Source organism: Epinephelus fuscoguttatus, linkage group LG5 (assembly GCF_011397635.1).
Source record: "Epinephelus fuscoguttatus linkage group LG5, E.fuscoguttatus.final_Chr_v1".
Classification (NCBI taxonomy): domain Eukaryota; kingdom Metazoa; phylum Chordata; class Actinopteri; order Perciformes; family Serranidae; genus Epinephelus; species Epinephelus fuscoguttatus.
In genome coordinates, this window is record NC_064756.1 from 12,907,613 (window position 1) to 12,934,602 (window position 26,990).

The 26,990-nt window shown below is 41.1% G+C and overlaps 1 protein-coding gene across 3 annotated transcripts in view; it reads right to left on the reverse strand.

The window, feature by feature from the left end:
- dscamb (Down syndrome cell adhesion molecule b) overlaps positions 1-26,990 on the reverse strand; it is a 172,443-nt gene that overhangs the window by 128,519 nt on the left and 16,934 nt on the right. For 2 of the 3 annotated variants that reach the window (XM_049577355.1, XM_049577354.1), the window contains exons 1-3: positions 25,909-26,649; positions 4,197-4,514; positions 2,344-2,490 (exon numbers count right to left, since the gene is read on the reverse strand). In XM_049577355.1, coding sequence (XP_049433312.1) covers positions 2,344-2,490; positions 4,197-4,514; positions 25,909-25,951 — 508 coding nt within the window. In that variant the 5' untranslated portion in view covers positions 25,952-26,649. Of the gene's footprint in view, positions 1-2,343; positions 2,491-4,196; positions 4,515-25,908; positions 26,650-26,990 lie in introns of those variants that run through there. The other variant, XM_049577356.1, reaches the window with a different exon arrangement.

Here is a 26,990-nt window from a genome sequence, read left to right on the forward strand (position 1 = left end):
TCCTCTTTCATCTCTCTATTAGCTCTGTCAATTGTTTATCAAAAGCAGCGAGAAGGCGATCGGAGCCGGGCATTTGAAAGCTCGTGCTGCGAGATCCATTTTAAAATTCATGACGGGTTAATGGTATGTTAGTGGCAACATTAGGACCCAGTGAGCTTGCGTCGTGCTCATTCACATTGAAAACAGGCCGCTTCAAATGACTACTAAGCAGTCCTCATTCTGAGAGGTAATTCATATTGTAATTAACTTTTCAATCACAGCTGATTAATTAAGACAGGCCCTAGTCTGTAATTATGCATCTATTTTTGACCCTAATGTGAATCAGTGGATATTCAAAGATTTCAGCGGCCGTGATTTAAGCCTCTATGCTGATCTTAAAAACCACATTTACACCTGACGACATTAAACTAGCAGATACACAATCATTAGTGATCAAAAGTTTTGTAAACTGTGGATGTTCATTTGTTTAATAATCATGTGACATCATCCACCTAAATTGTTCAAAAACACCATCGTGGTGTCTCGAAATATCTCAAACCTTAACTGCTGTTGCTCACATTGTGATGCACAATGCGAGGGTAGGGAAGTGCGCTTGATGTTACTGTTCCCAACAAAAAACCAGAGATTAATAATTCAGTGTGGCTGTTGGATAGCTTTATTTTGTGTCCACTGAGACCAAGTCTTCTTTCATGAAAAATTAAAAAAAAAAAGAAAAGAAAAGAGGGGCTGGAGAAGGCGTCACAAAACCAGGCTGGGTCAAACTGCATCCTGTTGCCATTGTCAAGCCCTGCTGGTCTCCTCATGGCCTCTCCCTCTCGCGCACAGGCTTTTCGCTCACGCACAAACACACTTGCACACACATCCTTCTAACCCTCGCTCCTAGAGTAAACATACCCTCTCCATAACAGTGCGAGGTGAATCCGCTCATGCATCAGAATCGACCATCAAATATTTATCACGGAGCAGCAGTGATTTTGACAGTGTGCTCATGCTTTTGACAGCACTCGCCTGCTGCAATACTTATTGGAGTAAACACGGACAATCCAATATCGTTGTTCTTTTGAACGCTCGCGAAAGAACTCAAAAGAACACCGAGCATACAATATAATCCATCAAAACTTCACTGCATATTCTATAGGCCGTCAGAACTGCTGTAGAAAAAGGAAAGATGTCACTGCAGACACTACAATGAGAGTTGATTTAAGAAATGATTGGCAATGATTGTACTCAATATAAAAGGATGGCAAACACACAGAGACATGTGCGCTTCAAATTCAAGTCACAGACAACGAGAAGGTCTATACATTTCCTAATTCAGGCCAACAGACCTTTGATTAAGATGTAGAGGAGACATGTTAAAGCATTTTATCCTCATAATGGACACCGCTTTCCAGCCACAGACGTGATAAACATCATCTCTGAGTCTTGTCTACATGATTCATTTCATTTACAGAAGGTAATCATATCTGCATGCTGCATATTCGCCTGCTCTCCGTGACATTAGGCAATGTCTTCAACCGGCAGCTCACAGCGAGTAACTCGAGTAACCTCGAGTAAATAAGTCGCTGGCATGGATCAGAAGACACATCTTCATGCTTGAGCAGACACATTTAAAATGCCACCAAAACACCGTCCCAGATTCTGCCCTCAGTCAAATGACATCAAGTGCTCACTTACAGGTCCCTGAACGCCCCAGTATGAAGCGAAATCAGCCAGCGGGCAGTACATGGAGCAATCAAGAGATAAGCATCCCATTTAACTTGAGTAAAAATCCAACCCGCAGAACGTTCTGGTGTCTTGCCTTATCATGCTGTGCCACTGGATTCAAACAAGGAGGGTAACTAGGTCAATGATGCTATGTAAACTGTTCCACTTTACCCCTTGCTGGACTCAAAATGGAGTTGGCTGAGGTGAAGTGTGTACAGGAGAGAGAGGCTCAGTGATTCAATGTGACAGTTATCAACATCCTCTGGCTAGTGAGAGGACAGGACTGTGCTGAGCTGCAGAGCCCCAGTAATGGCAGACTACGACAGAAAACAGGTAAGAAGATGACTCACAGTGAAACAGAACATAGTGTCCAAAGAGCATGGAGCGGAGCAGAGCGGGGAGGAGGGCTGGGATAAACAGCGAAAAAAGAAGAAAAAAAAAGCAACACACCTCACCCTCCATCAAACATTTCACCTTCTACAGACTCATTTTAACATTAACACTGGCATTTTACCTTCAAATATTACACATTCAACCTGATTTTTAACAGGCTGTATCCCTGGACTTATCTGAGCACTAAAAGCTCTGTTTTAAATCACTCAATTTACAGTGTAGGAAAATAATTACTCATCTTACCTGAGCTGAGTGAAACTGTGTCTTTCTCCCATGATACAACAGTGACGTAGGCCTCCACAGAAGCAGGGATAATGCACTTGAAGACGGCTACACTGCCTCTCATAGCCTTCTGGTCGGCCACTCTGACTGTGTAGGGTTCCCGTGAAACTGTAGATCAAGAAAAAAAAACATAAATACATGACAAGTCGCATTCAGAAGGGATCAACTGCATTACTGTATTCTTAGTTTCATTTTTGGGGACAGGATGGGTGTCCAGGTGTGGACCCAGGATCAAGCTCTCATCTAGGAAAACTCAACAGGAACAGGGGGCATAGGAAGTTGACTCTAGCATCACAATATTGCTTGCATCTTTTTGTTTTCGTCTTATTGTCTGTTGTGGACGTGTATGGGCGTGTGCCCCCACAGCACTCAGGTGAGGTTGGGGCTTTATAGAAAGGTAGTGACCAGGTGTCAGACCATAAGCGGCAAACATCCAAGAGAAACAGTGCAGAAAAAAAGCAAATATAGCGAGGCGAAACGCCAAATGAGAATAAATCCGGGGTTGGCTTTTACTTTCACTTTCGCCGGTGAGCGTGTTTACGGACAGTAAAAGGCAATCCTGCATAGTACACCTTTAAGTGTTAATTTTTTATCGGCAGAAATTTGGATCAAATTTGGTCACACATGCAAAGCTGTTATTGTAAGGCAGCAATACTTGTGCAGCTTCTAATCTTATCACATTGTATTGCATCGTATTGTATCGTATCGTATCATATCATATCATATCGTATCCTATTGTATCATATTGTATTGCATCATATATCATATCGTATCGTATCGTATCGTATCATATTGTATTGTAATGTGAGTACAAAACCAATCTAGGTAAGAGTTAATATCGATTGTTGTTTCCAAGGGCAAGAATTAACTTTCAGTCCTTTTTCAATTCTTGTTCCAACATGGATGAAAAAATCCTTGAAGTGCTCAGAAAAAATGAAAATCCACAACTCCATCTGCAGAGGAAAATCATGTGATACAGCTGAAAGCTCAAGCGTAGCTACTAAGGATGATTATTGGCACTTGATACCTTTAAAGTATCAACTGAAATAACCTAGTGCAAAGTAATATTTAAAGTTCTCCAGTCAAACAGTACCTGCATTTGATCCTTTTTGTATGCAGATCTAGAAAAAAAAGACTATATGTATTATTTTGCTTGAGCCAATCACTGCAAGCATCCTTCGATTTAATATGATGTGTGATTGGCCCACTACTGCAGCAGCTTCAATACAGTCTGTGGTGTATATATACTACACGCCTGTAGTAGATATAGGTATCAAATATAGGTATCAAATGGTACTCTGTTGGTACTGGTATGATTTTAAGGACACTGGCATTGGTACTGGTATTGTTTTTTAATTGATACTCCACCCTAGCAGGTGCTGAGTGGATCTTGCACTGAGAACCACATTGTCCTTGACTGTGATTTAAGTGCATTTTAAAGAGTTCACTCAAGTGGTCAATATGAATACAGCTTCTACGACCTACTTTCGCCTTTTTATATCTTTTGACATATGTGCTCTTACAAAGTTCAGCTGATCTTTCCAATCACTTATCTAGGGCAAGATACCCATCCATCAGACTCAGATCAATTAATTAAAGTCATGCTCCAATCTGAGCTTTTGCTCTTTGTCTGAGATACATGACAGGGTTATTACAGTATTTTTGGATTTTGGAAACCTGTTCTTAATTCATTGGTACCACCAACATTTATACACCAAACATCTGTCATTTGTCTTTAAGTGTTTGAGTTTACCACTCAATTATGACAAAATTATCACACCGTTACTACACACAGACCTCCTCTATGGACTCACCAGCTTTGATGTGGACATCCTGACTCCTGATTTTGCCAGAGGGGTTCTCGGCAGTGCAGTAGTACGTGTTGTCGTGGATCAGCTTGCTGAAGCTGGATGGCAGGAAGTTGAAGATCTGGAGGGTTCCATTGGGGTGGACGTGGCGGATGCCCGGGACATCGTAAATCTCCTCGCCGGTCGCCAGATACCAGCGCAGCGAGGCGGGAGGCGCGCCACCAGCAGGACAGGGCACAGAGGTCCCTGTGGTGCTGGCAAATACTACCTCTTGCAAAGATGCATTGACAAAGTATAAGCTGGAATGTAGGTCCTCACTGAAAACTGCAAGAGAGGAAAGACAGGATGTTCATTGTTACAACCATGAACTGTTTTTGATCATTTTTCTTGTGAACAGTTTGGAAGCACAACCTTGATAGTAGGTCTCAAAAGAAATCTGGAGCAGAGGCCACAGACTTTTTGGCAAAAATATACTTTTGTTCTTCTTTAAATTCAGATTGTTCAGTATGTAAATGTGAAAAATTAGAAAGCATAAATTAGTATTCCTCTTAGTCATTCACTGTAACTGCGTCTATTTATGGAACATGATCAGCAGATTAGGATTCATCAATCTATTCCCATCCCTGGGACTTCGGGAACATTAAATTAACATAAACTACTATCAATTATGAAATAAGGTCAGTTGCCTTGATCATGTTCAAGCTTTAATTCAAGCCAACATCACAGTTAAGAGACTAACGTTAAATGCAGTTTATGCAGGAGCATTCTCCAGAGGAGAGGAGGGTAATAAATGTCAATGTTGGACCAATTAGCTCCACAGTAATCTACAGCTGTTTGATTTGAGTGGTGAAGCCAGCACATGTTTAAAATCTGAGGTTCTGTGTTTGAGAGACACAGTCTGTTTGTATACTTCTGTATTTCAGGCAAAAATACTCGAATATACAGTATTTGTGTGCGTATCTCGCTTGCCATCTCAGCCTGGTGACGAGCCCAGAGGCTCTGCACTAAATGGTTTACAGTGGCACTGGCAGCTGGCTTGGACCCTCCCTGGGGAGAAAACATTTTAGCACTTCATAAATTCCTAACAAGGTTTCAAATTGCAGACGTTTCCATCCTTTTCTCTGCTCCAGCAGCTCTCAACCAGCAATGAGACGGGCCGATGACCTGCTCATGTACACGTCCACACAACACTCGTTTGCTGTTACAAATTAGGAATACTCATTAAAAATTATGAGCACACTAGAGATCAATACTGCAGTATTTTTCTACAAGAATCTGTTGACATATTGGAGATCTGGACATTTGCACCATTTCTGTATGCAAACAACTCTGCAGTGTTACAGAGGCTGGTATATGCACTGGCAAACCTTTTCACATGACGTGGACTGACTGTGGGGAGTTTCATCCACATGAAGGAAAAAAGAGGGAGGCATGTCCAATAATTGATGTGTGTGCACAATATATTAGGATATGAGTGCAATTATTTGTACTCATTAATTCCTGCATCAACAGAATTAAATATGGGCAACTTTGTCTGTATTTCAGGCACTTAATATTATGGGTTAACATGGCAAAGAGAAAGCCAGGACAAGCGACCCAGAAAATCTATAAAAGGTACATTTGCTGTTAGCAATATGGCAATATATCGCAGGGGTGGAAAGTGAAAAAGTACATTTACCCAAGTACTTAAGTACAATTTTTATAGGTACTTAACTTTCCATTTTTTTACCACTTCTCAGTGAGCTGCAGTACTAAATGATGCTTACACTAGAATACATCAATATATTCATTATGATCCAATAAAATAATATACAAAATAATGTCAGCTCTGACAGGGGTGACTCTACATAATTAATGTTTTTACTTCAGATACGTGAAGTGCACTTTGCTGACAATATTTATAATTTGTACTTAAAGTTTTGAATGCAGGATTTTAGTACTACTACATTTCTACATTGTGGTATTAATACTTTATCTTTTATTCTTTACCCATAAACTATACTTAGTCACAGTGACGTCACCCTTTGCTTTTTGGACTCCCATTTTGAAGCCTCGAGTTTGGCATTTTCACAGCCAGAAGAGACCATATTTGGACAAGAGGGCGGAGCTATGGAGGAGCGAGGGGTGTATCAGACTGAGTACCTCAAGACACTGCCATGGTAGCGATTACGTCCACAGGAATAGTGCCGACCTTCGGAGCCAGTTTTGCATGGTGGCCAAATTGTGGAATTACAACATCCGTGTCTGTCACATGATGCCATCGGGCCCAAAAATACAATCCCCCATATATACATTTTCTTGTGTCACTATCCCTGCAAAATGACTAGTTTCACAATCTGGATTTTTTAGGTTTCATGTGCCATATAGCAACCTTCACTGGCATGAACAGTGCCCTTCCTCCAACGCTGTATCCAGTTATCTTTATACAACTGATAGCGACTTGTCAACCACAAGGCAGTCACGCCTTAAAGCATACCCTGCTTTATCAAATATTTCACTCTAACTGGAACCATGATTTACAAAATGAACATCATGCTGAATTGAAGAAATCTTTAAATTAGACTTCTTTTTGCAACCAGTGGAGTTGCCCCCTGCTGGCCATTAGGAAGAATGCAGGTTTAAGGCACTTCCACACTGACTTTGCTTTTCAGACTTGGAGATATCCCTTGCTCCCGCCACTGTTTAGCAAGATGGTGCAAATATAAGCTATCACCTTTGAGGATAAACTTGGCTAAAGCTATGTTAAATTTGGCATTAACAAATAGCATTAGCAATGAGCTAACACTGATGCCAGCGTCCAACAAATAGGTCAAAACAGAAATGGTGTACATTTTACCTGTAGTTGGCGTCTCAGGTGTTAAAATGCTAGATCCTACAAGACATTAACTGAGTGAAAGCGACCGACAAAATTTTAGCTAACATTAGCTTGCACTCCTGAAAGGGATGACCTTGTGTGAAGAAACACAATGAATTGAAATTATAATAACAGTTTCTAACATATATTTGTGTAAATGATGCATACTAGAAAATTAACAAAATGTTTTCTAGTCATTTTAGTATAATATGAGGTACTGATGCTGTGTTTACTGACGCAGCTGTTTTTAGAAGTCCGTCAGGCCTCCCTGTAACAAAACTGCACTTTGACTGGGACATTAATCCTCAAATAAACATTATTAAACTTTGCCAGGAGACGAAGGAACAAGCACACCATCCACACCCTGCAGACACTGAGGTGAATTACTGCAGTACAGCTTGTATCAAAGTGTCAGGCCTGATTGTTTCAGTCGCAGGACAATCTGATGACTGAATCCATCTATCTGTCTACCTGCCTGTGTGTGACTCTGCCTGCTGTCTCTGGATGTACACTGATTTCATCTGTAAATGCTAACAATGCACATTTCAGGCCCACTGCTGCACATAACTATTTGTTACTTCCATCTGTGAATTGTACAAGGTGGTGACTAACAATGCACCTCTGGTTTCTGCACATATTCTGCACATATGTTCAGTCTCTATAGATATACTGTGGACAGCTTGCAATGCTTATTAGCAAGTCTGGATGCATGTCGGTGCGCGTTTTCCCGTCATTACACCAGGAAATGGGGATAGTTAACAATGCACACTGTCTGTCTATCTACTTCTAAATAAATATCTATATATAAATGAAAAAAATCTCATGTGAATGAATTACTGAAAAATGCTTTTCTCCTGAGCTGGTTAATCCCCAGTCCTCCTGGTAATGAGCAATACAAACAGTGTTGTGCTTTGACAACCACATACAAGCAGACTGTGTGAATTTTACATATAGCATATCACATCTGAAACACACTGGCTCTTTAATTAACATATTTGACTTCAATAAAATATTAAGAAGTGCTGTATATATGCTCCCAGCAGAGGAACTTTTGTATACACTCCCCGTACAGTCTCTTACATCAAAAAGTTTTAGCCAATTTGAATCTTTTAAAATGCGGTGGGATAGTGTGCTGGGTTCTCAGTGGGTCTGTGGCACCGGCCAAGATGAAAATAATACATCAAAGTCATATTAAATTCTGATTCATTCTCTTTTTTCCAGCTGGCACAGGGAGTATCAATCTTCTCAGTGCTCTGTTGATAATACAGACTGGAGCCATGAGGGGTGGAGGGGGCTGGGGGGATCAAAACCCCACCTGTTCATGGACGGTGCTCAAGGTTAGTGAGAAGGAGAAGACACTTTCAAATCACTCATGTCTATATTTTAAAACACTCAGCCTTTACTGATGTTACATTCAGTAGTCAATCTCTTTGTGTTTAAGATATGAAATGTTCTGGTGATTATACTAAAGACTCTTTGTACATTTGGCTTATGTATGAGTATTGTTATACGTCAGCAGTCTGAGATCCTGCTTTGATGATGTCGTATGATCATATGGACGGATTCTGGGACGTAAGTGAAGACAAAGACTGTTTTTAAAAAAAAAAAAAAAAATAGCGCAAATTAAAAAAACTAACTATTATTTTTCTTCATTAAAAGAATCCTGTGACAGACACAACCAGCACACATCAAAGTTTTCTGCAAATACAATTTGGGTACTTAGTTAATTGATACTTTGAACATTACAGTGCCACAATAGCAACCGGCTGGAGAGAAGTACATCAAAGAAGCGTGCGGTTGCTTGGAAAGCTTCTATTCTGTGCAAGCATCGGAGAAATTGGATTAGGATTTATGTCATGGCTGTTTTGATATTCGTCTATTTCACATATGAAAAGTACGTGAGAGCGACTCAATTTAGACTGGCTGAGTGATAGCGAGATTGATTTAATTAAAACAAGAAATGGACTCTGGTGGAAGGGCGCATATCACCGCACTACTCGTTTTCCTAATTGACTAAGCTCAGGAGCCAGGCCACAAATGCTCCGGTGACGCAGGTACATCACCCCATCAGACCTCACAAAGAGCACTGTGTCATGCCCCAACAAACGGCCTCAGGGCCCAACCACTTACTACATTGCCCGAGAGGAAATCAGTAATTGGCATAATTTTTCATGAGCTCAACTGTAAAGGTGAAATAAATGACACTGTTCAATAATGCATTATATGCATCTATAATTGACTATGATTTTTTTTTTCCTATGGGATATCTTCAGGGAGAAGGGCAGAAGGAAAAAAGCTGTTTCATTTAAATCATCAGTGGGGATAACACATGACTGGGTCATACAAGTAACTGAATACAGTACTGTTCCTGTAACATTTCAGATGAAGACTAAATTAAAAGAAGAAGCAATTCAGCCTTGTTGTGTGTGTGGTGTATCTGCTTATGGACTATCAATCTGATACGTCCTGCCATCGCCTGCACCAAGCTGTAAGGACTGAAAACGCTGTGCATGGGGCATGTGCTTTTAAAACAGTACTGTTCCATTTACTCTTTTTAAGATGTATGCATGTATTGTCATAGTTTTGGTTGGTATGCTACATCAACATACTGAAAGATATCACTCAAAACTAACATTGTAGAGATTCTATATTGTCTTTTGCATTGGTGCAGGTTCCAGGTTTCATGCAGCTGACTTAGGAAGCAGCTACATAATGGGCACTGGGGTAGCAAGCAAGATTATGTGTCTGCTAACTTGATTTACTCTCCTTTTAGCTCTGTTTTGGTCTCCACCAACTCCTGAGAAAAACTATCTGGCTCTGTAGCTGTTAAATGCTCCACTATGTTCACTAGCTGATTGCCAGATTTGTCTGCTTTCTGTTTTTGCCTGCTGTGGCTGAAAATTGACACAAATGGGAGTGATGAAAGTGAATGAAAACAGTTAAGTTGTTGGACAGAAAACCAGAACAATCAGATACATCCTGCATAAAGACCTGTTATCACTGGCAGAGTTGTTGGTGAAACTCCCTTCTCATTGCACATAGTCATTTGGTCCATGGTTCATCCAGAAATATCGATTAAACCATCTCTTTTCAAGCATATTGTCTCAAACAGTGGCTCCCAACTAGTGGGTTGCAGTCCAAAACAGTCGTGGGACCATTCTGAATGGACCACAAGTGACATCCAAATGTGTCAAGTTTGTAAAAAACAAATTTTATTTTTAAGCATAGATAATTTCTGGCACATAGCTTTATGTTAAAGTGCCATTTCCTGCTGTACATTGAGTTACTAAAAGACAAGTATTGGACAGAGTAACCAAATTAGCTCAACCACATGGCCAAACGCCAATATGATGTGTCAACCTCGAACTAGAGCAGCATTAATTTCTCCACAAGGCTGTGTGTTGCCTTTACACAACAAACAACTGTAAATGTGCCATGAAATTTACAGTAAAATGTGTTTTTGTCAATTTTCAGTAAAGAACAATGGACATAACTTAAAGCTGCAGTAGATAAACCTTGTGCGGTTTCTTATGACATTTCAGTCATCCAACAGCCATTACTATATTAGACTTTTTGTAGATGCTAACACTCTTGTTCGACAGCAATTACGCTGATCTGCATTTAAACCTTGGGCTTTACATCATCTGTTGTACTGAGTGCTGCGTTACATAATTTTGCAGCACTGTTAATATATACTGTAACTGGCATTTATGATTTTTTACACAGAATGATAACTTAAACCTAATCAGATGTAACCATGTCATTGGTACCGGAATAAGCCCAAAGTGTTGTCTGTTTTTCAATATTAAGATAGCCACAATATTTAAGAGGAACAATTTAGACCAAACTCTCCTTTTCACAGTATTTACACTCTGATGATTTATTATTTAAAATGTGATTTGGGAACAGCCGCAGTAATGCTCCCACAGAGTTACTGTATACAATCGGACAAACAACACCTATGGCTCAGCATCATCACGGGACTGTGATCCTTCACACAATAGAGCTGATCATTTGACAGGGTGTAACCAACCATGACAGTGTGCTTTCAGAGCCACTGGGGCGCTTCATTTAAGTAAACGTGCAATCAATGCCGATGGGAGCGAACAGCAGGTAAAGATGAATTCACTAACTGGTTGTTTTCTGAATCTCAAGAAGGAAGAAGTTGCCACAAAAAAAATCACATTTTCAATCTTGTATTCTGAGCGTTTGGGGATACAGCTGCTCGGACACGTGATCAAAGCATGTAAAAGTCACGTAGCGTTGGTGAGATTTTTTACTGTCTCATGTACCTGCAGCGTTAAGTGAAAAGTCCCAATGCCACATGGGAAACTGGTGACAACCTATTAACTCTCACTCCATAGTTACATATTCTGTCTTTCATGCAGCCGGCAGGCTCTTTTCATGAACACTCTCTGACATGGAAGAAGAGAGAACAGCAGAGAGCAAACAAGAAGAGGCAAAAAGAGAATCAGAGAGACAGTGGGATTGATTCAGCTTCCCATATTTCAGAGGGCACTCGCGTTGCATCTGTTGAGCGAGCAGAGCCATTGTCTGAGTTGTCATCGCCGCCGCGGTAGGGGGACTCAGCACCACATGGCAGCGTGGCACCGGGTGCTTTACAGTGACAATGTGACAGCGGGAACCCTGGGTAATTAAAGCAACTCTCTGCTCTGTGCCCTCAGGGCAAGTCTGCCTGGGATGTGGAGATCATACCTGGCTCGCTCACATTCTAGAGTCACAGTAGCCACAGCAATTTTCCACCTTAACAAATTTCTATTCCTATTCTGTGGATTTATGGACAGCAGCATTGGTAAGATGTAAAGCATGTCATCAAGCTGGCTTCACAGCAGCTAAAACCTGTGCATGACCCAAATTGGAGATAAAGTGTACAGGTATTTTCTTTTTCATTTAAACTGAATTAAATAGCTAAAAATCCTATTTTACCAAAGTAAATTTAGCCATTAACCAAAGGCCATAAACCTGAAAGTAACATATAGCAGCTAGAGGTCCTGAGACAGACAGACAACAACCCTTCAGGGCCAGGCAGTCCAGTATGAGTAAGCATTCCCACTGATCTGATCTGCCCAGAGGCAATACACCATGCACGGAAGTTAAATGACTGTCTTCCAATTTGCTCTCATGAATATTAAGCAGTGCTGTGACAGTAGAAAGGGTTGGCTGTATGCAAGCTGCTGATCCACACCGACAGATCTGTCCTCTGATGTCTAGGAGGGGCGGGCAACGCTAAAACGAGGCCCCCACAGCAGATGAGCCTCCTCCTCCCCGGTCTATTTTCACATCTTAAATGGGCCAGAGTGGCTGCCTGTCTCATCAAGGGGAAGCCAGAGACCCTGGACTGTTTCTCACTTTAGTAAAACTGAGCGATAAAGACAGTGATGTCTAAATTATGCTGCTGATGATGATGATGAGTGCATGAGAGAGGATCTGATGAGGGATTACACTGTAGCAAACTATAGCAGCTCCCTCTGCTGCTGCCGCTGATGAATAAAAACTTCCACTAGAACAAATCTAATATTGCTATGTGATGTAACCAGTGCACTAGGAAGTGTAGGGAAACCCACATCTGTGATAGTAAGTAAATAAAAACAATAGATTACAATTCAAAGTGTCGCCTAGATTCACTGTATATTTACGATGAGTGTAAACCCAGAAACTCTCACTGATCTACATAAGCCTTTGCAATTAGAGTGAACTTATTACACATTATTTAAGATTTCAACACCTGCAATCTCACCTATTAATTAAAATAATTTTCTAATTTTACCAAAAACTGAGGAGAGCAGCACTGCGGTGTTGCCTCTCCTCAACCTAATTAACAAGAATGAAAAACTATGTATTTATAGAAAGCTAATGCTAATCCTTTTGACAAACAGTGCGCATATATTTATAAATATTTTTATGGTTGATCTATTCTTGTGAGGTGCATCACTGTTGGCAACACACAGACTGCCAAAAAGACAGGCTTTGGAATGGAGATGTGCTGTATGTATGGTGGAGATCACTGCAACCATAAACATGACGTTTTGTCATGTATATCCCAATAAAATAGTATAAAGTGTTTTTTGTAAAGACACACTACATAATTAAAAGGATTATGATGTTAGGTTTGTCATCAAATCCAAGTCTAAAACCCCCTAAACTCTGGACGCACCTACTGAGTTTCCCCAACGTAGCTTCAAAGGTAGAAAAATAAAACGGCATCAAATATATATCCTGAATCTGCATGTTCCAGCACTTCACTGAAGGTAGTTTATCATGCTTACATCCTGACAAATCAAGTAGGGTATAATTCGTTTATACATATTGCTGCAGTTGACCCTGACAGATTTGTCATCTTTACAAATGTTGTGACCTTATTATGGTATAAAATTAGCTGATTTGGAAGAGGCTTTGCAGCACAATGTGTTGAAACAATGGACCAATGGGTGAGTCTACAGGGGCTGAACAGGTAAAGGAGAAACTTGTTGGAATAATCAAGAAAACAGAAGGTTAAGCGTCAAAATAACCATTTAGGACGACATAAATGTATTGCTACAAACCGCGAGCCATCGAACAGAACAGAAAACTGCAGTAATATAGAATCACCTGGCACATGGTAAACATCTGCAAATGATGGATGGAGTTCTCCGCATGATTTAATAACAGTATCCAGTGTTCATGTGTTCATGCAAAATCACATTTCAACAAATATATCCACTACCTGTTCTCAAGTATTGTTATGGCCACAATGGTGGAATGTAACCAAGTACATTTACTTAAGTACTTGAGGGTTTTTTTGGAGGAAGATATCAACCGTGTTACTCCACTTCATTTATCTGACAGCTTTAGATTATTTAGATTATTAATACAAAATATAATCAACTAATTAACGATGACATATTACTACTGGATTAAGCTACAAAGCAGCATATAAAAGATTTAAAAATGAGATCCATCTTTACCCGCTGCAAGAATAGAGATGTTTACAGACTAATGTGCAGTTAGAATCCAGTAATATATTATTCTGAAATGGGCCAATCTGTGTGAGTACTTTTACTTTTGGTACTTAAAGGGTATATTTTGATGCTAATACATCTGTATTTCCACTTGAGTAAGACTTTAAATGCAAAGTATTCTTGCACTGTGGTATTACTACGTTTAATACCCTGGAACCCGAGCTTTTGTTTCGTATGCATTTTTAATTTATCTCTGCTATTTGAGATTAGGACCTGATAAGCATAAAAAAGTAAGCATTGTCTTTAAACTGCATAGTTTTTGAAAAAATAAATAAATAAATAAATAAATAAAAGACTCCTCATGTGGGGAAGTAAAAAACAAATAAGTCCGCACACCAAGTAGCTACCATTTTGAGATCTTTCAAGCCACACGGCTCTTCCTCAGACTTTGGTGTGCAGATTTATTTGTTTTTTACTTTGCCAGACACATCTTTGGTCCGGCAACCACTCCATCCACTGTCTTTTGTATTGTCCTCATATGCGGACAATGGGTTTATCTTAAATGTCACAGGTGTGTCATTAAGTATAAAACTGTTTTGTCTGAACATGGCTGTGCAAAAACAATACGGCAAATAATGCAACATATCTCAAAGCCTTGTGATTTGCTCATTTTATAACTCTGTATAAATTTTTTTTGCTTCATACTCCAAGCTAGGAATGTCCTTTGTGTTGCTGGAGGCTACAGTAAAAGATCTGAGTACTTCTTCCACCTCTGTACGACTATTATTCAAGCTCAGTTTTGCTGTGGCCCACCTGTCAGTAATGCATTGTCTATGTCATTATGACATATGCTATACTTTGGATGACGGGCCGCTGCTCCAGTGTTACAGTCAACAGTGGATATCAGGAACTTCTATCTTTTAAGATTCTCTTTGTAATTTACCATCATACTTAAACATGTCTGATTGAGACTTGAGTGGATATAATTGAATCCCCTACAAACTAATGTAATGGTCAGCACACACAGCCTCTCGTGATAACATGATTAAGCAGCAGCATTCTCGTTGTGCAGATGTCTGTTGGCAGAGACCTTACCTCAGTTAAACAAGAAGACATGGCACATACCGGACAACCAACCTTATTATGTCATCAAACATTAAGGTTAAGGGCCTTCTGAACATGACCGCTGTCCACCTGCATGCCAGCTGAGGTAACGCGATGATGTCCACGGAGGTTTCAGTGAACACAACACTGCGACATGAGGAGCGCTCAAGAGAATGACCTGACACTGACGGACTTTGGCCCTAAAGGATATTATGCCACTTGTGTTACCTGATTCTGTTTGCTACCCATGGCACATATTTCCTTTGTGAAATGGCGGCAAAAATAACCTTTTCACTTTAGAAGCTGTTTCATACAAAGCATTGATTTTCATCTAAAAAATTTGCACAGAAATTTAGAAAAGATAATTTTGTGGGTTCTTATGAGTCCTTGCACACCCCCGCGGATCATTCATGCAGGGGAAAAATGTTCTGACAGACCTCAATTTCAGCAATTTTGCCTGTGGAAATATATGTTTGACAATTGAAATCCTTTGTTCTAACTGATGTCATACCCCCAGGTCATAGCTGTCAACATGGGGGAAGGTCGTATCTATTTGGTTTCTTAACACCCATTATTGTACGAACAACTAAAGGACAATGCATTGCTTAAGCGGCTGGGATACAATGAAGATGGTGATATAGCTGATATTGCTAACTTTATATGTTGGTCACAGAATCAAGCTAGCCACAACAGTTAGCATCAGCAACAAATTTGGGATCTGATTAATTTATGTATTGTGTAGTTAACATTAGCCCCTTAAATATTCTCTATCTTGGCAATTTGCATGCAGATTTTTCATATTCCTGCCCCACATTTTTGCATCACACTGGTGAGAAACAGCTTTAAGTCTGGCCTTTGTAGTCTGTATTATTAGGTGGTGAGTCACCTCAGCTGATCACCATGTAGCCTAACCAACTGCATGCTTGCAGGCAAAAGTCAACACCTCATTCCAAAAAATTAAGATTAATCTCAATCTACATATATTTAGAGGGTTTATCACCCAAAATAAATCACTGCAATTCAGCAAAGATACTGGTGTAGGACAGACCACAGAAAGACTTTATATGTTGTGGTAGCGCTTAGCTTTGAGGGAAACATAACAGCTGACAGGATCATGTCCAGTGGCAATGTTTGAGTGAAATGGTCAGAGTGAATGGCAAAATACAAAGTATTAGAGGACTTAAACACAGGAGCTTTGGGTTTGCTTCCTGACTGGTAAGGTTTAGACAATTTTGACAATGGTTACGTTAGTTATTGAAAGAGCACATATACACGGTATTTTCTAAGATAATCATTCCCACAGCAGGGAAATTTGCAGTGTTACAGCAACATAGAGGATAGTGTAATAATAAGAAGCATCAGCAAGATGTAATGAATATGTAAACAGTAAAATAAAAACATCCGCTGCCAATTGTCCTCCCTTTCTTCTCTGTAAATAATCATCAATGACAAATATTTCAGATAATACTAACATACGTTTTCCATAAAATACTCTGGTTACTATACTCCAAATCTCACACATTTGTGCTGTTGTCTTCCTGCAACAAGTGACATCTCGTTAGATATCAGAACGCAACCTCTGTTTAATGAGACAATGACAAACAGACTGAATCAACTAAAAGGTAAAGAGACAGTTCGGCCATTTATAATAACAATCTGAGCCTGTTTGCGTCACAAATAACCACTTTTAATGGAGTTAAAGTGATGCTGCTCAGTTGCCCCATACGCTTGCATTGCTGCTCATTGCGCGGCTGCCGGCTGATGTTGTCTTGCTAAATACTGGACCAGTTTCAAATATTGTTGATTACATGAGTCTTTTAGATGCATACACACAGGAAAATAGGGTACAGGTTGAAAAATGCCAAAGTTATCCTTTAACATTAATCAAGTGCCTTAAAATTACTGAAACAACCACCAATCATCAGTCACTAAAAGCAGATGTTATACTGTAAGAGTGGATATGGTAGGGGAAAAAAAGAAATACATTGCTGAATATTTGGACATTTTGGGACTTGTCTGATTTAAATCTAATTTAAAACACTGGATTGAAATCATAGGAGGCATTTGTTGTAGATGTAATTTGTAGAAACAGGGTTGCCATTAGATACTACTGCAACTTTTCAGGATCATCTCCCAGTAATTGTAACTGTTTGATACTTAATGTTGCAGCTTGCTCTTTGGTTTGTTGTTTATATTGTATATTCCAAATAAATGTTTCCTGTATCCCAGTTTTCTTTTTAATGAGCCACTGGTTTGCCTCGTGCCACCAGTGGAAGTCCTCCTTTTATTCCACCTGACTGTTTTTTTTTCTTTGCATTTTACAGCACTTTTGAACTTTACTTTGAAAAGCGCTTTACAAATATGCTGCACTTAGTACTAATGTCGTACAGGTAATAATGTCATTATAAGGCCATGGCTGCCCTTTGAAGATATACCACCGCCCCTGTTTTGTCCAGAAGACGTCTGTGACCAGCAGCTGGTGGAGTGTGTTAATGTTGATGTCACAGCAGCTGGCTGCTCTCATCCTGTTAGCTCTGCCTGCCATTATCAGCCCCCCTCCTCCTCATCCTCCTCCTTTAAAGCTGCTGCTACTGCTGCTGCGTGCCATGCTCATTTTAATACTCCAGACTCATTTGACCGTCTTTATGGACTTATCATATTAAACATTTATCGCAGCCATTTCCCTAAACCAAGCATGTTTATTCAACACTTAGGGGACCACAGCACGGCTCCTTTCAGCACCCCCCTCCCCTACCCCACCCCCGCCACACACACACACACACACACACACACACACACACACACACACACACACACACACACACACACACACACACATAAACACACATCCTTATTTTCTCCTTTTCCTTGTTTCTCCCCTCCTCTCTCCTGCAGCCCCCCGGCTTGCTTTATTACAACCCTCCTTCTCTATGTGCCACTGCCTGAATAAAAAGGTATTTTTGTACAATTTCTTCCTTCCTCTCTCCTCTCCGGTCATCCTTTCCCCCAGTGGCTAGGACATCGAGGGACTTGTGCCGTGTGAAGCCAGTCAAGCAGACACAAATGTATTCTGAGCATTTAGTACTTTGGATAAATCGAGTTTTAATTTAATCATCTGATCAAACACTAATTAGCATAATCACTTGTGGGGATGGATGGTCTAGATAGAGAGACACAGAGCAACACATAATAGACTTCATCCTGGCAACAGTCTACGGGGACACTTAGCAACATGTAAACAGCTACATGCTTCTAGGGACCCATGCAGGGCCCTGTCCAAATTACCTGCCTTTGTACAAACAATACATCCAATTCTCTGCTTCCTTTCAATTGCACAGCCACTGCAAAATGATCTATTCACTGCTAGGCTACCCTAAAATAAAATGCACTGCTGCTAGGCCTTGTGCCCTCTTATTTGATCTTGGACAAGATGGCTTACTGCAGCATCACGCCGTGGTCTGAGCAGAAGAGGCCTGGGAATTCTAGGAATACCACAAAGTGCTAAGATTATTGACAATGCACTCAGTCTCACACCGGGCCGGGGGATCGATGAGTGGCTAGAAGGACATAAATCAGACTCCTGTGGCTCCACTCCATGTCACACCCTAACCCACCCACCCAGCTCCCCAATTAAACGCACACACAGGCGAGTATGCACGCATACAAGAACGCACACTCTGCAAACCCCACGCCTGCCTGCGTATATAGGTGCTTACACGTAAACACCCGCAAGTACACAATAAAGCGCCCACTTTATACACCTCGCACACACATGCACACACTCTCGCACACCTCACCTCAACTCCAACAAGATGACAGCGCTTTAAAAATGGCTGGCTAAAAATAACCGCCACTAACTTGGTCTTAAATCTTAGCATCTGTGCCAGGTTTAAAAATAAAGAGCAGTGTCGAGAAACCAAGCTGGACCCATTTGTCTTTCTGTCACTCTGTCTATCCAGCATTGCCTCCTCCGTTATCCCTTAGCCTACTTTAATATTCGGACCGTGGAGCATCAGAAACATGGTGAAATATCTCCTGGAAATGCTGCCTTATATAATCTGATTGGGATGTCGATGTGAAATGAACAGCAAAGATGGAATGACTGAAAAACTGCAGAGAGGTCAAAAAGCTGTGTGATTTTTTTTTAAGTCGGCACATACAGAGGAAGTCCATGAAATATGAGAGGAAGAAAGAGAAAGAGACAGAGCGGGAGACATGCTAGTGAGCCACAATTCATCAGGCACATGCATCATGCCCAGGCCGGAGTCGCAGGGATCAATTCAGCCTTGGGCCTCGGAGTGTGTCGAGTTCAAAGCCTGGCCCTGGTATGTGGAGGACTGGATTAAGAGGCAGTATTTATGAGGTCCAGCGTGAATGTTTGTCTTGGTGGGTGATGGATAGCAAACTCGTCACACCTCCGCCACCTGTCCTCCACAATGAACAAAAGCTTTGGTGGGGAGCTCAACACAAGGACTGTGGGCCCAGTGCGCAGTGTGCATCACACACACACACACACACACACACACACACACACACAGCAGAGGGCACGCTGCATGGACTGCAGGGGTCTTATGTGCCTGTACAAACTCTGTTTGGTTAAGGTTAGGAAAAGCTTGTGGTTTAGTGTTGCTGCAATAAAGTAAACGGCCTGTTGCGTCCTTTAAAGGAGCTGTATACATTAGAGGCAGGATTGTCTGCACACGGCTCTCAACATGGAGTTGGCTGAGCTGATGGCTAGAAGCTAACAGTGCTAATAGAGCTAACAGTGATAACCTGAGGGGGGGACACTACACTTCCTTGACGACCCCATCACCATGATCAGTGGTAACCGCCCGTTACCACCGTATGAGCATAGCGCAGAGTGGTGATAACTAGCTAGCCAAAGGGATACACACACAGGGAGTCACATGCACATGCGGCCAGACCGTCTACCACAACAAAGAACAGAGAAGCTTGGATTACAACACACATGGAGGGGGTGCGACTTCATTCTCTAAGATACATTGTGAGTGAAAGATTTGCGTTTTTTTGTTGTTGTTTTTAGTATAAAAATTTTGTAATTTGGTAGATGAGTTAATCACCAATGTATATCTTGTTTTCTGTGTATGTCAATCACCAGCACCTGCAGACAGAACAAATTCAACTTAAGGTTAAGAGTCTATGATGAAACAATATGTATTTGTCAGCCATCAGAGATTTTGCCATACTACCCACACTGTGGTAGCTATCCATTTAATATTTCTAGATGTGCACACCTTCACTGTTGTATTTTGATTAGCGGTAAAATTGCATTTACCATGATAAAGGATTGTTTCCATATCGCCAACCCCTGGTAATCAGCCTGCAAACATTGTTTTTAACTGTGATTAAGTGGAACTATCAGTAAGTAGTCGGTTTTCAATCTAATGATACTGAAGCTTTGTCATTTCTGTGTTGTCAGTGCAGACCTTATTTGATTGGTCATAATCTTGACACTGTTACAGTTATATCAAAAACAAGAAACACTACCACAAATTTGGTGTAATAGATAAAGCGAGCATTGCATGCTGGGTTAGTGTGTGTCGTTCTTTTTAAAAGCTAGAGTTGAAAACTTTTAGGAATCTGTATATTTGCTGAAACTGTCACTATAAGATGAAAAATAATACATGAGACAGACAGTCTGAGAAAAAAATCATGTCCCTCTTCCTGATGTCCCTCTACTGCCTCTAATTGCACACGCTAGGATCTATTGCAGCGCACCTAAAACAACTAATAAAAGCTGTGGAGTCTCTAACACAGCTGTTAATCACGTCAACTACTGCTTGTTAAACTAGGCAGCGCTGACCACATATGAATTAAGATCCTGTTACTGCATTGCGTATTTCTCACCGCAAATGTTTTTAGAAACATATTTTAGTGTACTGTTCAGCTGTGAAATGAGAACGCTTGTGACCTGGCCGTCAAGTTGAAATAGTCGACTGATGGAAAATATGTTTCTGAAAACATCTGAGGTGAGAAATAGACAATACAGTTGCAGAATCTTGGTTTGTATTTGCCTAGTTTGACCGCAGCTGCGTTAGAGACTCCTCGGCTCTGACTGGTTGCTTTTGATCACATACAGTGAGGCCATTAGAAGCTCTACAAGGCAATAGAGTAGTTTCACAGATTATCTGTCTCATTTAGTGCTGTGTGAAGACAGTGACAGCTTCAGCAAATATGAAAAAAGTTATCTATTAAAAAGATACCAACTACAGCTTTAAAAGGATCAACATCACACTGTACATCTTGACACAACGACCCTGAGTTTTGGGTCAAGGAAAGAGTTGAGGGACTGTTAGTCGTAGGTCAAGATGCCTCGTGTCTTAGGTAGGCGTTTTCTAAACTTCTCCGCTCTTCTCCATAAAATCTTTAAAACTAACTCAAGACAGAAGCACTCCTGCTCAGGAGAGAAGAAGCGCCTCATTCTTGACTTGGTCTGTTTTAAACTGTCAAATAAACCTTTTACACCAGTTCCTCTGCTACAGTACCTGTGCAGCGCAGCACAGTAATATAACATGTCACTTTGACAGGTGCTGAGTGAATTAAAAACATCCTCTCTACTGAGAACCCTGTCTGAGAGGGAAACCCCCGCCAGATGTACTACAACCTCACTTTGCACGCATGATCAAACACCTACATCTGGGTGCTGAGGGCTTTTCTGCTCTTCCCTGCAGATGCTAAATGATATCGTTAACATTTTAATGCAAGAGACATTTACACGCGGGCTTGCGCAATTACACCTCTGATTCAGTGGAATCCAGACAGACACAGTGTGATTGGTAATTAGATTTTACATTGGGTGAAACGCAGCACTCACACACACACACACACACACACACATACACACCAGTCGCCAAAGCTTGCTCCTAATTAGAGAGCTAGACAGGCTCGAGGAGGTACGGTACAGTAGAGTAGCCCTCATTATACAGCTGGGATGTATGAACTAGGGGATATCTATTATGATCACACATCAGGGTATCCATTACCCAACATTAGCAGCCCTTTCAACTGGAATCACACACTGAGTTCAGAATGTAACCCAACAAACCCTCTTATAACTCACACAAGTGAGCAAGAGTTAAGTGGGTTTGTAAACTTAATTTAGCCTATTAGATATTCATATCAGAGCAAGACTGCACAAGATGATCTATCACTTGACTGTACCCAACGTGTTTTCATGGGGTAATTTAATTTCATGAGCTGTGATACTGCTTCTGCAACCAAACCCTAATTGGTAATTAGTAAACAGACTAATGGCTGTGAGTGCACCATGCGGCTGGTCAGGTTTCACTCCGCTGCTTTACGGAGCGGTGCACGGCCACTGTGGCCACAGAGAGGCCGCTGATCTTTGGACATCTTTACACAGGCTTGAGAATCACCTCACAGCTCCAACAAATGGGGCTCTCATCAGCGCGCCGCCTTCATTGCCTTCATGTAGATTTATTGCCATGCACAAATCCAGTTCCCCCGTTCCACTCGCAGCCAAGTTCAATCTATCTATCCACCCTGGTCCCTGTAGCATTTTCATCCAGTGTTTCAGGTTGCTAATAATGTGGGGTCATGTAAAATTGGCAGGCTAACTGATGTTGGCAGCTATTTACTGTACTGTAAGCTACACTGGGCTAGATGCTTTGGAAGAGCTTCCTTATTTCAAAGTGGATCTGCCTTTACCCCGAGAAATGTCACAGCTAATTGAGATCAAAATTTGATTGCGTGATCCTCTGACCTCCGTGTAAATGTTCATTTATTGAAGACGTACCAGATAAGCCCTTTTAAGTCACGAGCAGCAGGTTAAGCTGCGTGTATGTCTACAAATCATTGCCGTCTTCGTGGGGACTGTGCGAGAGGCCTTGTCTCGTTATATCTTTGCAATGAGAATTTGAATAGGCCAGTTTAGCTTGCTGTGGTTTTGCCTAGAGGCAGCTTTCAGGGAGAGATATTTAATATGTTTCCTCTCCTGTGCTGATGACTGAATTTATAGATTCTGCTTTGATAGGCACAGGGAATAGCGAAAGCATGAATCTTGAATAGAATTCAAAAAAATAATGTGCCCCTTTGGCTGTTGAACATGTCAGATTTAACTTTTTAATTGTTTTTTGAAACCTTGAGCGTGGCTGTGGCTGTCCCCTGCTTCCTTTTGGTATAATTTGCAATGATTTCCATGATGAAAGAAATCAAAATTTGACATCTTGTGAACATTGTGCTGGTGTATGTCTATTTTCCAATCCGTTGCTGAGTTCATTAAGCTCACATAACTACAGTGAAATGACCAGAATGCAATGTGGAAAAGAATACTGGTTGCCATTTGGACATTTGTCACCCACTGTATGAACACACTGATGTAACAGGATGTGATTAGCTCCTAATCAAGTACTTCTGGGTCAACTCAGTTTACGACAACAGCCAGACTCCCATATACATGCCCAAAATCCTTCCATATGTAGTCTACTATTTCCTGGGTCTGCCATTTTGTAGTGGTGCCGGATTTGTCTTAGAAGCATTATTACACCAAACATGTGGACACAATGATCCTGCCAAATAGTGAACAAGCACCATGGATTCTGAGTGGTGTGAATAATGTTTGATACCACCAGACAGCAGCACACCATATAGTTTTCTACCCCCTTGAGTGAACGTTTTCGGACGCAGCCCCTGACACCCATTAAGGAGGTTACCATAGAGACAGGCCAGTGAGCATGTGATAGGCCCAACTCTGAAACAGCAAGAATTGTCTGGAATCCAATCGCTGTGCTGGTTTCTATCTACAAGGTCATTCATTCATTCTGACAACGCCTGCTCAGCCGACGAACGCCTCATTTTCATGATAATCAACAAAACATCCAACCGCAGAGGACAAAGTCGTATAGCTGTGCTCCTGTACAGTGATGGAGGAATCAAATCAAATGACGACGCAAACAGCGAGTGATGAAAACTCCATGATTGCAGCGCGAACGACAAAACACAAAAAGTGTAATGTCTGCACTCAATGCCGTCTTACAGCTTAATCCCTATCAGTTGTTTTGCCACAGGCCTCCTCAATAATCCCTTATGCAATAAACGGACACAATCTTGCATGGCAGTTGATCTAATGTCAGAGTCAGATGATTATGATTAATGAGGATTCCTTATTGTTCCTTTATGAGTTTCAGCACAAGCTGGGCTGAGAGAGATACCATTTTATATGGAGTCAGTGTCAATAAACGGTACCGACTGAGGGTTGCCTCGGCACTGAAAAAGCGACGACACAGAAACAAAAATCCATTTCGAAGCCTTATTTTATCATCCCAGCCAGAAGGGAAAATCCATTTTGGGGACACACCATATCATATCACAGCCCCATTGATGTGGTCAAATGTATTCATACCTGCAAATCCCCAAATTTTTGCTTCGTGAATTCAGCTTTTTCTTGACCCTTTAATACAAATGCAGCCAACCGCGGGGCTTGATTTTGTTTCACTACGTGAACAATCCCCATCTTGTCACCCTGATGTGTTTTCTCACAGACATGTTTCCATTTTCTTTCCTTCTCCCTCTCCTTCTTCGACTCTCCCTTTTTTTTTCTTCCCCTGTTTTCGTACACACCCAGTCAGCCATAATCCCTCCCTGTAGAAGGGGCTCTGGCCAATAAGTGAATGCAATAAACTGTATCAATTTTCTGCTATTGATTATAGATACACTATATGAGCACACAAATATGCGTGCGTGGTGTCAGCCGCGTGCGTGTGTGCACTGGTGTACATGCACTCTCGCAAACACACATGTGTGCGAGAAAACACAGACAAGACGCACAACCAAATCTGGGTGTTTGAATACAGTATTTGAATGGAGAATGAGACTTTCGGCTATTTGAATGGAAAATTTATTTCACATTTTTTCTTTTTTTCTGTGAACTACTTTTGCGTTTTGTGCAAAAATGTGACCTCTGTGGAATGTGTCTCATCACCAACATAACACTTTTTATTCAATTTTATTTTTTAAATTTGTAACATGACAAATTTGTATTAATGGTGCTAATTTTCTCACTACAAACTAAATATAAAATGTGAAATAAAATAAAGCTGCAGCCAAATTTGAGACAAAATTGGACGTGTAGATGCTGGAAACATTCTGACAGAGCCATAAATACAATTGAATATTTTCCACCGAATACGCTCAAAATGAAAATATGGATTACTGATTCTTAAATATGTGCATAAATAGACAATTTTAATACATTTCATTCATTTAGGCCACTTTAAACTTGAAAAATATGCTCACTGTGGGGGAGGGGGAAGGGGTTAAACCAAATGTCCATTATATCAAATACGTCACTTATTACTAAGGGCCACAGTGGAGCAAGGTTGTGACAGAGTAAGTATCATTAGGCGTCAAATAAAAACAGAAACAGATTACATTCATTGAATGCAAATAAGAACAATTAAAACTTGCACCTATAAAATCATATCCAGCCAAAACAATCAAGCCAATTAATTAAATTCAGGTCCAAACAAACACAATTTACCCGTTTTCTTTCATCTGGCTCAGGATGTATATGTGAAGGCCAGAGATGTGTCTAATGGCTTGTAGGGAGAGCTTGAAGGATTTAAAACGCAATTCATGCCTCGCCCGTCTCTCTCCCTCTATCAACGGTGTCAGCCTTTTGACAACCATATAAAATCCATTTCATGTGGGTCACAGGTGACCTCCATCCTCCCTCTCCAGCCACTTAGCTGTCTACCGCTGATTTGCCTTGTGCAATAGGTAATGAGCACTAATAAAAAAAAGATGAGCCGGTGAAACTTACCATTCAAGATGCTCTGGAAAAAGATAAAAGCCAATATCCACATGCCCTGCTCCGTTCAATCCCCCCCAAGCTATGCTTTCTCTTCTTCCTCCGACCGGTGCCTCCCTGGGTTTCTCTTCTGTGCGCTTGGGGTAAGGTTAAACATTTGCCACTGTCTTGATGCAAACCGGTCCAAGTCTCTACTTTTAATATCTCCTTCCTACTTTTTCGTTACACTCTGATTTCTGTTTTTTTCCTGAGCCCTCTCTTTGCGCTTGGAACATAAATGCGCCTCTGTGATTGTCTTGGGGAGAGCTGTGCTCAGACTCTCCTCCTCTGCTCCGCGTCTTGCTGCTTCTCCCTGTTATTCAAAAGGATGCTGAAGGGGTGAAGCCCAGGTGTGTGATGCTGAGTCAGAGCCGGGTACGAGCGGATCCTGGAACAACAAAAATGAATGCAAAAGAAAAAAACAAACCAAAAAAAAAGGCTAAACTATTTTTTCCAAAAAGCTCCGATTTCCTAAATAAAAGACTGACCGGCGGATCATCCTTAAGGAGGGGGAGAAAATAAAATGTTAGAAAATTAAAGTAACTAAAAGAGCAAAGAAGCAAAGAGGGGGGAGAGGGTGGTAGAATAAGAATGAAAAACAGGTTTTTTCTGAGACTCCAAAGTCAGATCATCTTCATCGCCTCTGAGCGTCCAGCAAGAGGCGAGCAAGCGCATCTTCCCCGCTGCCGCTCTCTAATCGCACCACACTGACTCTCTGAGCATTACACAGAATAACCCTCTCCCTGCCCCTGCAGACGCTTTAATTCCTCATTGCCTTAAAGGAGCAGAGGCGGTTACCGGTCGCTCCTGAGGGCAAGGTACTACTGGAGGTGAGAGTGTGAGAGCACACAGTGAGTGGGGCATTTGCATTAAGGAAATGAGCTGCACCTGACGCACCGAGCCACCTAGGATAACATTTTTACGCACGGAGATGTACCGGCTCAAACAGAAAGCGCTGTCTGCTGGTGTGCAGGTGCTCTCAGCATACCGCACTACACACCAGACCTGGCTTGAATTAAACCAATGGGGTATTTCTCCTACGGATAAGAACAGAG